The sequence below is a fragment of the Patella vulgata genome, chromosome 3 (assembly GCF_932274485.2).
Source record: "Patella vulgata chromosome 3, xgPatVulg1.2, whole genome shotgun sequence".
NCBI classification, from domain to species: domain Eukaryota; kingdom Metazoa; phylum Mollusca; class Gastropoda; family Patellidae; genus Patella; species Patella vulgata.
In genome coordinates this window covers 65604528-65618737 of record NC_065881.2, presented here as the reverse complement: position 1 = coordinate 65618737, position 14210 = coordinate 65604528, and the positions used below count along the sequence as shown (strand labels likewise).

At 33.1% G+C, this 14210-nt stretch overlaps 1 protein-coding gene across 3 annotated transcripts in view; it reads left to right on the top strand.

Moving 5' to 3' along the window:
- Positions 1 to 2009: 2009 nt before the first annotated feature.
- LOC126817007 (uncharacterized) overlaps positions 2010 to 14210 on the top strand; it is a 28886-nt gene continuing 16685 nt past the window's right edge. For 2 of the 3 annotated variants that reach the window (XM_050543814.2, XM_050543816.2), the window contains exons 1-2: positions 2010 to 2159; positions 5588 to 5734. In XM_050543814.2, coding sequence (XP_050399771.1) covers positions 5675 to 5734 — 60 coding nt within the window. In that variant the 5' untranslated portion in view covers positions 2010 to 2159; positions 5588 to 5674. Of the gene's footprint in view, positions 2160 to 5587; positions 5735 to 7643; positions 7759 to 14210 lie in introns of those variants that run through there. The other variant, XM_050543815.2, reaches the window with a different exon arrangement.

Here is a 14210-nt window from a genome sequence, read left to right as displayed (position 1 = left end):
AGGTCAATTGAATAACAATAGTTCATTTTTAATAAAAAAAAAGTTACTTTTAATAAGAAATGAACTGTTCTTTGAAAAAAAAAAGTAGTTCCTTTTCAACTGTCCAATCAAATTCATGTAAAGATTAGATTATGAAATATGAAATATGAAATAGATTATGAAATATATTGCACAAGCGATATCTACTGTAGAATGTATTATTGGGTGATAAAATAGTTTAGATATGCACGATGTCCATTAATAAAATTGACACGTTTCTAGTTACTTGAGTTGAAGTAGAACTTTAATTTTTCTAAGCACAAATAGTGTGTTTAAATTAGTCATGTGACAAATACACTTTTAAATACAGACTCCCTCATGAATGGGTATACCCGGTTCTACCTATAGCATACATGTTCCTGAAGTGGCGACCACGAGGTTTACACAATATCTAGCTGATCAAAACTTCTATATACATAAAGATATCATACCCATATAAAATCATCTCCCTTTGTTAGTCTCTTTAAAAGTGAATTGAAACAAGTTGACAAAGATGCGCCATCAACTTAAATTCCGGAAAAAGAAAAATTCAGATTTTTGATTGTCGACTTCGCCTTTCCTGTAATGACTTAAATGGTCATAAGTTCTTATGGCACGTTATGGCACTTGCATCTCAGACAGCCCTTTATGCGCTTGCGGTTATGATTTTGATGATGCCAATCATTACCGTTTAACCTGTACGTCCGATGCACTCGGCAAACCTCACCAGATTCCAGTAGCGGAAACATTCATTTTTTTTTTTTATCTTAGCCCAAAACCTAATTTCAATCCAGTCACTATATTAAAAGGCAATGACGATATTATTATTTCAAGTATGATCTTTCAACAAGTCCATCATGGGTTTCTAGACATCCCCCCCCCCCCGAAAAATAAATTGCCGACCTTTTAAAATACCTAGGCCTACTGTTTTTAATAGACAGCAGCCAGGGATCATCATGTGGAGTATTGATTTGGAGACGTATCTGCCATATATTTCTCAGGCGAAGGACGCCCGGCCCCCTTAACCCCAAGAGAGAATTTTAGAAGAGAGCCCCATTCCCCCGCAAGGGTGTCATCTTGCCATTGCATAGGGGCCGGCAGCTATAAGTTGCCTCAGGGCCCGGCGCGCCTAATGATCCGTCACTGGAGGACCCCCTTCGTCCGGGTGGAGAGATCCTAGCTCCCTCCCCTAGCCCTAGCCGCAGATCTTATTAAATTTTAAGGGGGGAACGGAGGTGGCGGGCGGAGCCCGACACACGGCTCGCGCCGCAGGCGCGAACCTTCTGCGGGGGGGGGGGGGGTGACCTCCCCCAGAAAATTTGAAAGCAGGATGCCTGAAAACGCCATTTGAGACCATTTCTGAGCATTCTGCAGAGATGAACGTACCGAGAATAATTGGGCATTGTACATCGGCATGTTCGGAAATATAGGCTGCATTTCCCGGGCTGAAAATAAGACTTTTGAAATCTTATCGATGCATTTTTCGGGGGGGGGGGGCGAGGCATATGAAATCCCCCCCCCCCCCCGTGAAAATCCAGGGGGGGGGACGCGTCCCCCCATCCCCCCGGGATCTGAGGCCATGGCTACAGGCCTGGCCTGTATGCTTAAATAGAAGCAACTAACAACTATTTAAATTTAATTACGACCTACATCTAAAGCGTATAACTGTGTTAAGACGGGTCACGTGTGTGTATATTTTGATTAATTTCTGTTTCTTTCCGAGCAGAAATCAATAACGTTTACTCATACGCTTCGACCCACGCACGCGCGCTTATCATTGACGCAGACATGGCCTTTTCATCAACAAAATAATTTCTTGGCCAAAAATTCATTTATCAGTAGAAATCAAACAAAAACTCTTTCTTTTATAAATATCGATTTATTCAAACTTTAAACAAACATCAAAATATCGATTAAATACACTGAAAGAATCAGACAAAATGTAACTCAACTAATTTTCTGTGACCTTGACGTTGATTCATCGATTAGGTCATGCGGCCGTGTACAGGAACGGTTCCATGTAAATTATGTTAATGAGTCAACATGGCCGACTGTCGATGATTACGCATAGCTGTGGATGAGTTTACTCGTAGACAGAATTGTGTGATTAGACGTCAACCGGTTTGGTTAGATATTTGAAGGTACGTGTCTAAAATTGAACTGTTTTTAAACTCTAAAAAATGTAGCCTGTAAGAAACTTGGCCGATATGTCTAGGGGAAATTTAATTGTGTATTATTCTCCATCACACATGATTCGCTATTTTCAGAGAAGCTATGGGGTCGGTTAGTACCACTAAAGACAGGGAAATTTGCATCCGAGAAGTTTGGAAATATATTGTTATGGGGACATTCTTAAAGACATGATTGCGATGTTCAGTATGTGTCTAATAGTTACGTAAACAGCTACACTGTCTACCATATTTATTTTTGGCAATATTTTTGTGTTAGAAATTAGGGGCGCCGGAAATTAGTTTTACCCACCCCGCTCGATTTCGTAGTTTTGTAATCATATTTGCAGTGGATTTTAAGAGGAAAAAAAATAACAATGAAAACATAATGTACACATAGTAGCAGGAAATATTGGGCGATTGTTTCATATTATAGTACATAATAGGTAATATACGATATAAACTGTATGGTATCCAAGTATAACTTATTATTACATTATATATTTTATATGATCTTTAGTATTAAATCATAAATAACCAAAAATAAAGAAAAACAAATATTTTTTTTCTCTTTATTATCTACCATGTAATTAGTTTCTCATGAATCATGTAGATTTGTTTTAAAATTTACTTTCACCCATAAAGATTGGGACTATCAATCACAGCCTCTGTCTAACCTACACAACTACCTCTACTAACCATGATTTATTTGGAAGGAAACCCTGTCTTCACACAGAGATTTTACCCAGGATTGTAAATCAGATTACGAAATAGGGCCTAGAATGATAATGATTTAGAGTTTGGAAAGAAAGCGAGCTGTTTCGTAACCTGGCTGTTTCATACTTAGTTCATTCGTACCTCACATGAGCCATTTTGTACCTTGGTTAATTTCAAGAGAACTTTTACATGCACTTCTCCTTTATTTCAACTTCTTTCAATTTATTTCAACATACAGGAAAGGTATGATTCAATTTGTGGCACAAATTGACGTACGAATGAACTAAGTACGAAACAGACATGTTACAAAACAGCCTGCACCCTTTGGAAAAAAATGTTAGAAATATGAATTTTGATGTAAAACGTATTTTCACAAATATATGATTTGAATTTAAGAAAAATATCTAGACTGTTTCAGTTTAAAAATATAGCCTGTTGGACATTTTGATTCAGGCCTGACACATTAAATAGACACTCCTTTCTCTTTATGTACATATATAATAGCTCTATGTCCTTTAATTTAGAATGACTCCACCTTTTACTAAATTTACACATATGTGTGCTTATATTTGTATTATTAATTTCATAAATGTCATTCTTTATCTACAGAGTTTTTATCATAGAATTAAGATAAATGATAAAAATCCTTATCCTGAGATTGCTGCTGATACGGTAGAATTTTGATATTAAATATAACTTTTATTGAAAAGAAATATTTTGAAAAACATTTATTTGACACTGAACATGTAAGCTAAGTGTAGGCCTATACACATTTTGATTTTGAAAGTTTCACATGTAGACTGAATATTAAAATCAAACGTCAAATACTGAACTAATATTGATAAATTTACGGATTTCTCAATATGTTAATGTCAAATCGTCTGGAGTGACTTTGTGTTATTGATATTCTCTTGATATTTTGCCAAGTAATCCTAAATATGTCTAATATTTATGAATACAATCATAAAGGAAGATAGTGATGAAATTATAGGTCCCCCCATATTTAAAAATATTTTTATTTTGATGGAGTTTTAGTTATTGAATAAAAAGCAATTGTATGCCTAGTGGATTTTATCAAGGTACATTTTTTTTTGACAGAAGTGGGATCAAGTCAGGTTACTGATGCGACTTGAGTTCCCATCTCTGGTTTTGTGCTGATTTCTTTGTTTGATTCTGTAAACTCAGCTTACACGCCAATTCTAAGGGATTTTGAAATTTAAGTGAACTAAACTGGTTCAATAGTCGCCGAGCAAAATGCATGCAGAACACAAGTTTAAAAAATTGCAAAGCTTTATGGCCCTATATGGTCTTTTGATCCTTTTGCTGTTTTCACTCACACGCAGAGAGCAAGTTTTCATAGTCTATGGTCTTCGTTATTCTTTTGTTAATTTCTGTCTTCTGCTTTGGTCAGGGAGACAACTATTTATCCTGTTATAATGTTGGAGACTTTGTAATGGTTTAATTATTGACATCTCCATAAAAAAGACCAAACTCATCTTTGAAAGTTGACATCACTTCAATCTGGAAGTGGATATTAAAGTAACATTGCAATTGTCTTTTGTCGGAAAATATCCAATTTCTCACAGCTTAATACATGTTAAACATGTACTCAGGTTGATTATTTAAAATTTGAAATTAGAATAAAAACGGAAACGATTGAATGTAAATCAGTTTATATACATTCATATTACATTATTATACATGTATGTGTTGCGACCCATTTGTGTCAATTTCTAGGTCCCAAATATTAGTGATTTAGCTCTCCTTTAAGGTAGTATGAACAAAACATAATCATTTTAACTTTTAAGACAGGATACACATACATAGTGATAATGATCCTCTTTTAAGGTAAAAATATCTGATGATTCACTGAGATAAAATGTACATTAGACTGTTTATCTGGGTAGAAATAACACTTTATATTATAAGTAGTAGACTATTATACCAATTGTGTGAAATAATGACAGCATGTTCTTGAAATTGATTACTCCTTTGATAAAATAGGCCTACACTGATATATATTTCTAGTGAGTATAGGGTTATATTTTTAAAGATACATAGATACACTGTCTAAATACTTTAAATCACATCATATCTATATTTAGATACTCCTGTATGACTTTTAAATTCATAGTTTAAATATGCACAGATTGAACTCAAATCACTTCCGATAAACAAAATCTTAGAAGACCCCCACAGGGCACTATTCTTTCATTGATAATAAAATTGTTAATACAGATGCATTTGCCTCTTCAAAAATTGTTAAAGCTACATATAGGTAATGATGGGGGTCATGCGCTAGATAGCATATAGCCTACATACGCTTTCTAGCTACATGTAGATCTCAAGGAATCTCATATATTTGTTACTAAATCATATCAAGATATTTTTTTTCCAGTTTCATGGATGTTTTAAGAGCTATGTATATTAATATTATATGTTATTAATATCAATAAAATGTTACAGTGAAACTCAGTATGATCATGTGCAATACAAATGAACATTTTCCGCTTTTCAATGTATTGATTGAAGATTAACAATATTCATATGTTAAATTGCTCAAGGCATGGATGTGTAAAATCATGTGATCTAATTAATCTTGCATTTATTAAAACCATCAAAACCAGAACACCAATTAACATATTTGTGAAGCATGTTTTCTATTAGATGTGTTTGTTTTTCAGGAATGAAAGTTGTGATACTGTAATCGGTATCAATGCAGCGAGTGTGCTTTTCAACATGTCTGCTGACGTTATAACGATGCAGTGGAAATGGATTCTAACGAAAATATTACGGAACCTACGACCAGATCCTTTAATACGACACGTCAGGTGAGTTATATAGAAATATTCCATATGATTTTGATATGGCTCTAGGACAATTAATTCCAGGGCAATTCATCCCCAGACAATTGTCCCCTAGGGCTATTCGTCCCCATGGAAAATTTGTCCAGTGACTATTCGTCCCCTAGGACAATTTGTCCCCAGCCAGACAACAGTACTGCTAGTTCCATTATCAAAAACTGAATTAATCTTTACTTTTTTTATCCTAAATCTTAGTTTTGATGCTAGTTTTACTTAATGGTTCCGGAAGTTTTTTCTTAATAATTGATAGAAATAGCATCTGCATGGTTATTGTTCCATTCTGGTGGCTTCATCAAACCATCAGTGGTTAGCTTTTGCCAAACACCTTACAGTTCTATAAAAAGGATCATATGTTTAAATGGTTTCCCACTATAGATGTATTTGATCTGTGATTGAAAATTGAAAGGTTTGGGGTTCAATAGAATGCACACACACCCTCCACCAATTGGCAGAAAATAGTAGTCTTCAGACAGGAAGAGGGGGAACTGCTAATTTCTTCCTTCATTTGACCCGACGCGCAAGTGAATTATTGAAATAAAATTGAACCATGTGTTAGTCCCGAAATGACCTAGTTTGTGTCAAGTGGACTTTAAACCCCCTCTCTCTCTCTCTCTCTCTGTTTACTTATTATATTATGGTCTATAATGTTTTATATATTGTATAATGTATTTGACAGCATTTGCTGTATCAGGCTGATCTCTGTGGCTAGAGAGTTATTTTGAATATATTTTTTCTCTGGTGTCTACTTTGTCTATGAATTAGCTGATGGTTGCTATGGCAAAGCAATTTGCCAAAATGGCTTTATTCCAAATTTCAAGTTGTTATTTCGTAAATTGGTCTAAAATAACACAATATTGTCTAGATTTCAATATTTTAGATGATCTTTTTGTCATTAAATAGTTAGATACAACAGTTGTATACAATAAAAGTACTCTAAGATAGATAAGTTGCTCAAAATTGTTTCTAGACTTACACAGCACATAGCTGAAGAGTTTCCTTTTTAATTCATTTTAGCTCTATTCTTTGGCACCTAAAAGTGGACACAAATGGATCACAACACATATTATAATGTAACATGAATGTACAAGGCCGTAACTAGCTCAGAGCAACGAGGGGGCGGGAAGTGTTCTCAGGGGTGCTGTAATATTGATGGACAATGTATATCTATATTTTTATGGTAGAAATTTTTTCACAGGCGGGCAAGCCCCCCCCCCCCCCCTTAGTTACGGGCCAGTGATGTGAATGTATATGATTTACATTCAATCGTTTCTGTTTTTACTGTAATTTCTCATCAGTTATGTTAGTCAAAATATGCAAAGAGTCAAAATTGAATGGCAGTCTTTGGCATCTGGCTATTCCAGTCTACACAGGTAGTATTCTCTCCTGTGGAATATGTTTAGCCTCATTTATCAAGTTGCTTCACTACAAAATGGCGCTTGGAAGCATTCTGGTACTCAATTTCGTGTGCCAATTTTAAAATTTTCATTTTGTCTTAAATATTAGATAATCAGAAGCCCATTTTTTCACGGTAAGATAACAACATCAATGTTGATTTAAATCGACCAACAAGTTGTGTTTGCAATGTCAAAGACTGTGGATGATATAGAGTTAGAGTTCCTTTAATAGGAAACAAACTTTTTCCCCAATATGTTATGATTGAAAGGTTATCTGTATTTGTTTGATTTTAGTCAGTTTACATATCACATATATTGTAGTAGATAAATATATGTGTAAATGATGTATAAATCAAGGAATGGTAGATGATATATACAGTAAATAATACCAGGTGTAGTAAGATATATTCTAGACAGTAACACCCACTAGAAGACGTATATGTTATTCTATACTAACACTGCCTTTAGCTCTAGCTTCAACCTCTCTTAATACCAACTCAGTTGAATTGGAGAGAAGGTTTAGCTGACCTGATCTCTCACTAACGTCTGTGTATAAATTATCGAAATGTGATGGAATATAGCCGTTCAATTATTGAGGTAGAGTATCTTTAGTAAACTTGGATCTATCTTAGATTCTATTTAATCAAAATGAGTGAAGATGTCTGCTTAAATTGGTACTTAACAAGTGTAGTGTTCCTAATTCCTACTGTTCAGAGAGGATTTAGTTAGTACTCAGATTTTCTAATCAGTATGTTTCCTTGTACAAAAATTTCTGATTAAGATTTGTACAATGTAATTTTATGAAATATTCAAGAATTCTGTTTTGTTAGGGTGAAACCTTAATCAAAAAAAGACCTGATTGTATTGCTAATGTCAAATTATCAGATTGTTTTTATGCCAAAGAGTTATTTTGGATACAGATTTCATGCAAGGTTGTTGATAATAAAACTGTCTATATTGTCTAACTGGTGATAATGTATAGATTTTTAATCAACACAGTTGGCAACATTACTATATACATCCATTGGCAATAGGATTAACTCCAACTCGAATCTGAGACATTTTACCAGCGAATTTTGATTTAAATCAATGAAATTTTCTATGTTTCTCAAATAAAATAAAGTTTATTATGGGTCATGATGAGGAATTTGAGAAAATGTTTACTATAGACTGTCTGTAATGAAATTGTTCCTTGTTTTTTTATCACTAAGAATTACTCGTCGACTGACGTATACTCACACAGTTGATTGATTTCTTGGTTCAAATATTGATGTAATCTATAAATAGATCAATGAATTTATCAGGAATACAGAATAATGAAGTAAGGCCAGTTATATTGCCTGTATGATGCATGTATGCTATTACAGTTTGCTTTTAATACCACATGATATCGTGATTGAAAGAAACTTTTAGATGGGCTCTATTGATTACGTAGTACAAAGTTATTATCCGCTCCATTGGCATGACATTGGAATATCATACAATAAGCAGCAGATGTGCATGTATTAATTATCCAATTTTTAGCAGAGAGATTTGAGTTGGAATATTAATTAATTGGTAGAATATTATACAAAGCGTAGGGACAATGCATCATTACCTAATTTACATTATACATAGTTAATTATTATGAAAGATTTTGGAAGAATTGATAGTAAAAAATGCCTGTAGTATTCAACCTTTCTTCAGTGTGAGTAAAAAGTATAGGGTTAAATTAGTACTGGTAAAACTGGATTGAATCCTGATCATTAGGTACCACAAACTGTATGTACACAAACTATACAGCATTAGATTAACCATTTAGCAAAATAACCATATTCTTAGGACACCATGGGACAGATGTAGTGCTGGCACGATATATTGTTGAATTGAATCGCGATATCCATAGGTACACAAACACTCTTAAATAGTTTTGGTCCATACATGTATTTTGATCAACATCAATGTCGTGATGTAAAACAGTTTTATTTCTTCGACATCGGCAGGACTAAAAATATTAATTATTCATTTATTCTGTTGTTTTCTTGATAAATATTGACCTGGTTATGAATTGTGATTAGAATCGTATCGTAGCACCTGAATCGTATCGTGACTGCAGTGGCAATACTCAGCACTATACAGATGGCAACACAGAGTTTTACCATGGTGAAAGGGGACTAAATGAAAAAGAATCCTATATATAATACATATGCAACAAGATTACTAACAACAGTAATTAAAAATTACTATTAATAATATAGTATTGTAGAGGTTAATGATATATTTTAAACTTAAGAATACATTGAAATTAAAATATTGCATACATGTAAAATTTGTTTCATTTTGGAAGATACGGATTTATTGTTTGATTTAATATATGTGGAAGGGGCACTAATATCTTTTTAGTGGGTAAGGCCTCTAAAGGTCTTAATCTGGCTTGGGTAAATTATGTGTCTACTTCTAGTCTAGAGGTTACATTTACCCTACTTTATTAAATGTATGTTATTCCTGTCATGTAGATAAGATACTGATGTATGTACATTTAACATTATGTCAAGATGCTGTAGGTACTGAGCTGAATTAATCAAGTAATAAGGAACACTAGGTTCAGATAATGGCACCGGTTGGTATCATTAACCTTAATTGTGTTTCTGGAGTAACAGGGTACTGGTAAGAAATACGAAACTAGAAGTGATATGTTTCTATTAAGCCTTGTTTGATATAGTGCCACAGTCAATGGCTAGTAATTCCAAGATGGAGAAATATCTTGTAAGTGATATTGTTAAGATTACAATATATGTTCTTTGAAAATTCTTCAGCTGTATATAGGCATGTAAGTTATTGTTGTACATGTTGCTTAGGGGTAATTGTTCTTCAAGCCTTGTAAGTTACATTGGTATTGTACATTTACACATGAAGCAATTAATTGCTCAGGATCGACCATTCCTTTTCAAATTGAGCTGTGTTGAGGAAAAATATTTGAAGCTGATTGCTAGTTTAGGCCATATGAACGAACTAATGATTATTAATAAATAACTAACACAATAGAATGTACATCATACATTTTAAAATGAATACCTAGATTTTAGTTGACAAGACAACTAGTTGGTACCATTAAAATCTAGTCTCTAACTAATATTTCTATATGTAAGCACAAAAATTACCGAAAAATTGTTGAAATATCATAAAATAAACATGTATGTTAGTGAGGACTGAGATAATCTCTATATTAGCACTAACTTATAGTATTTGGTAGTGCCCATGGATGGGCATGGTGACCCGTGATTTTGCATGAGGAACAAGATCCCATTTGTGCCCCCAAAAAACAATATTTATATGTATGTGCATTATATGCTTGACACTGGTTAAGCATTATGGTTATGATAATGTTGAAACCGCATGTTTTTTTACCATTTGCAAGAGGACACAAAAACTCAAGGTGGGCGCAAAAACTCAAGATCATGACGTAAAGCTTGTCATAGAAGTCCCATGGCATTTTAGTGGATGTTTATTTAATTGGGAGTCATCCATCAGTTCACAAAGATAATTTTTGAGCAGAGAAAACATTTTCAAAGCTCACATAGAATAGTTCACCGTTGCTTTGTTTATTTTCCATTTGACAAAAGCGTAATTGGGGGGGAATCCAGAGTCGGTGAAAAACTAAACCGTCTAACAATGATGTGAAATTGAGGCTTAAATGCAATATATTGTTCTCGAACAAATGCACTGCTCTGTGCTCAGAATGGGTTAGGTCATTGTGTTACCACATTTTCATAATAGTAACGATATTTTTAAATTGATACATATAATATGTAGCTAAATATGGTTCCTTCTGTTCTGACATATATTTTTCAAAAGATTAGGTGATAATTATTTGATAAAAGTAGGGTTAGAGTCTGAGAATCTTATCCTTTAGAACTAACTTAAGACTTAGTTGTGGCTTTTTACATAAGAACCGAACACCAGGAAGCCTCTAATGGCGAAAGGTCTGCTAAAATGCTGTTATTGACAGATTGCCATAGACTTTGATGTTGACTGTTTAAGTTAAGACCTTGTTTTAATGTAGAGATATATTTAGAAGGTAAGAAGAAGGTACTCAATGTGTTTAAAACACATGCTAGATATATACTGTGTCTGTTTGAAGGAGTAAATAGAGGGTATATTTTTGGTAGATGTACAGCTGTGTTTTTTATCAGGTTTATCAGGTATAGGATAGGTCTTACTGGATATCAGAGTATTGTTTTACCAACTATATGGATTATTAATGATATTGATTTTCCTTGTTTTTATGTATTAGTATCGCTGGCCTGATCATGGTTTTTAGTAATAGTTTGTACAGACGCTCAGTACCATATTGTAAATGAAATCAAGATATTGAGAGGCAGTAAATACATAATATGAACCTATTGAAAATCAGAAATCGTTGGTATCCACAAACTACTTATTAAGCGCCTAAGGAATTTTTGCCTTAACATAAGGGAAAAACAGAACAAAAAACTAGATATATACATTTTGACATGGTATTTATATGATATCTAGTACATTTAGATAGCGAAGGTTTGGCCCATTATACAAGTTTTCTACAGCATTTACCTGGTTTCTATGACATACCCAAAATATTATTGGTTAGTACATAGATAGCATAAGTATTTTAATAGTATACTTGTTATATTGGTCGGAAGTGTCAAAATATCGAAATATTTCATAATTTTGATACTGGTAAGTTTTTAGTTCAAACTTCAGATACCTTATCAGCAGTTTGGCTTGAATGCAACAGTTTATTTTAAGACACATAACTAAATACGTCAGATACCTAGAACTTATGATTAATGGTTTTTAATTAGATGTTTGCACCTGAATACCAAATAGTAGTAAAGATGTAAAATTATTACATCTATGATAAGACGTGTATTCAATGATGGATTTCAGATCCTACAAAGTTCTTATCTTGGTTATGGTTATCTGTGGTCGCTGTAGGAGGTGGATAAATGTAAATGTTCTGAGAACAGCAGACAAACTAATAATTTTAGCCCTAATAAGAATGAATCTTTTTATATTGGATTGTTTTAAACAGAAACAATATTCTTGTTTTGGTTTGCAATATACATATTCATCTCATTGCTGGAAGGAAAAAAGCAATGTGTTGCTCATTCTGAATAAAAAAAATTCTGAATATCTAGAATACCAGATCAATGGTTTGTTCTTAATGGAGTGTTTTAATTCAACATAAAACTTTGATTATGGTATTGATTGAACCCAGTCATGTCTAATGTTGATTCAGTTCCCACCATATTCTTATTAACGATCAACTGACTTCTCCTACCTAAATGAGGGTATTTTAATGACTAGATTGCTGTATGATTTCTTTCGATTATTGTTTTGGCCTAGTTTCTCTTTTGGGTGTGACTTATATTAAACAATTACTTCCACAAATTTATTCTTTTGTTGAGAGTTTATTACTGTATTTTTTTAATGTCACTGTTCGTAAAATATTTGAGACAGCTGAAAACAAAATTCTTAAAATAAGCAAATTTTGAATTTATGTCTTGATTATCTCAGTTCTGGCGTGGGAGCTAAAGATAGATATAATTAGCAGAAAGATATCCTACATATTGTTGTTAAAGTTTGTGTCGGCATATTGACAGGATTTGGCATGGAACCAAAGAGAATTAAGATCATGAATATTGCATGCTTTGTAGATAACGAGTAATCAGTGTATAACGTATGTACCAATAAATTAATCAGTTTCTTCTGTTCAGTAATACTAGAAATAGCGTCTGCTCAAAAATATAGCAGAAACCTGGCAGTAGTCCAGAAGTTCAATTTTAGACACCTCTTTGATTTTTTGCTTGGGATCATCTGCCAACACAGGATGTTGAATCATTATATAGGACTACATATTATATTTTTTATCTGCCAGGAAATCATTTTCTACTAGTATTATAAAATTGTTTTAGTCATCAGATCTTAGTCTAAATATCTAGTTGTTAAATTGATAGAAAAGGAATCACAGAATGAAATAAGTCAAACTTTAAGTTCATCTGTCAGTGAAGTAACCAGTATTGGTACCATTGATTTTCAAAGCAGGAATATATGGTAGACTGTAATACAAGAAGTGGCATTCTCCCAAGCAGAGTATTACTCTATTATGCACCTAGATTCTGATGAAACATTTGATGATAACCCAATAAAAGATATGTGTAGCTATATTTTCAAGAATAGAATAAAAAAGGGGACCATATTTATGGTAAAATAATAACAGTATTTAGAAACTATACAAGAAATGGGGATTTTAATAATTTCAACAATAAACATGTTAATTCATGGGTTTGTTTACCTTTATCATAGTATTTGCATTTATAATGCACTATTAAAACAAATATACATGTAATAAATAAATTTAAGCACAAAATGTAAATTTTAAAAATACAAAAACACATTCTATTAAATTGATTATTTCAAATATCTCTTGAGTAAGATTTGTGTTTGTTATGCATAATATTTCCTGTGAAAATCACATGATTTATGACCCCAGGTCAAAGCAGATGAAGTATATTACCCGTAACCTGGTAGAGTAAAAACAATGTGACCTCTGCGTTATGCACTTATAAAGAAAAAAAGCAAATGCATGAAATTACCCCTTAGCAATAATAACAAAGTTCAATGAGCAAAAAAAAAAAAACTAGTTTCAAGCTGTGTCTGATTGTTTCCACAGGGAAGATTGCCAAATGAGATGATATGAGAACTTGAAATTCAAAACGAAATAGTTTGGTAATTTCGGGGTGAAAATGAAACAAGGGTCCAAGCTTAATAATCCTAAATGGAAAAACATAATAAAATGGGAATAAATTAAGTTTATAATTCAGAAAAAACATAGGACTCCTTTCTAACATGACTGGTGGGACTGTAAATATGATTCTGATAAAATACATCTGGCTCATCAATCAATCATTTAAAGCATTCTGTCTATGAAGGGTAGTGGTTGATGAATTCAGTTCATTCAGAGACATACAGGTCTGCTACAGTTTGAACAGATGTGTGGGGGCAACTTGACCCAACATAATCAATAATAA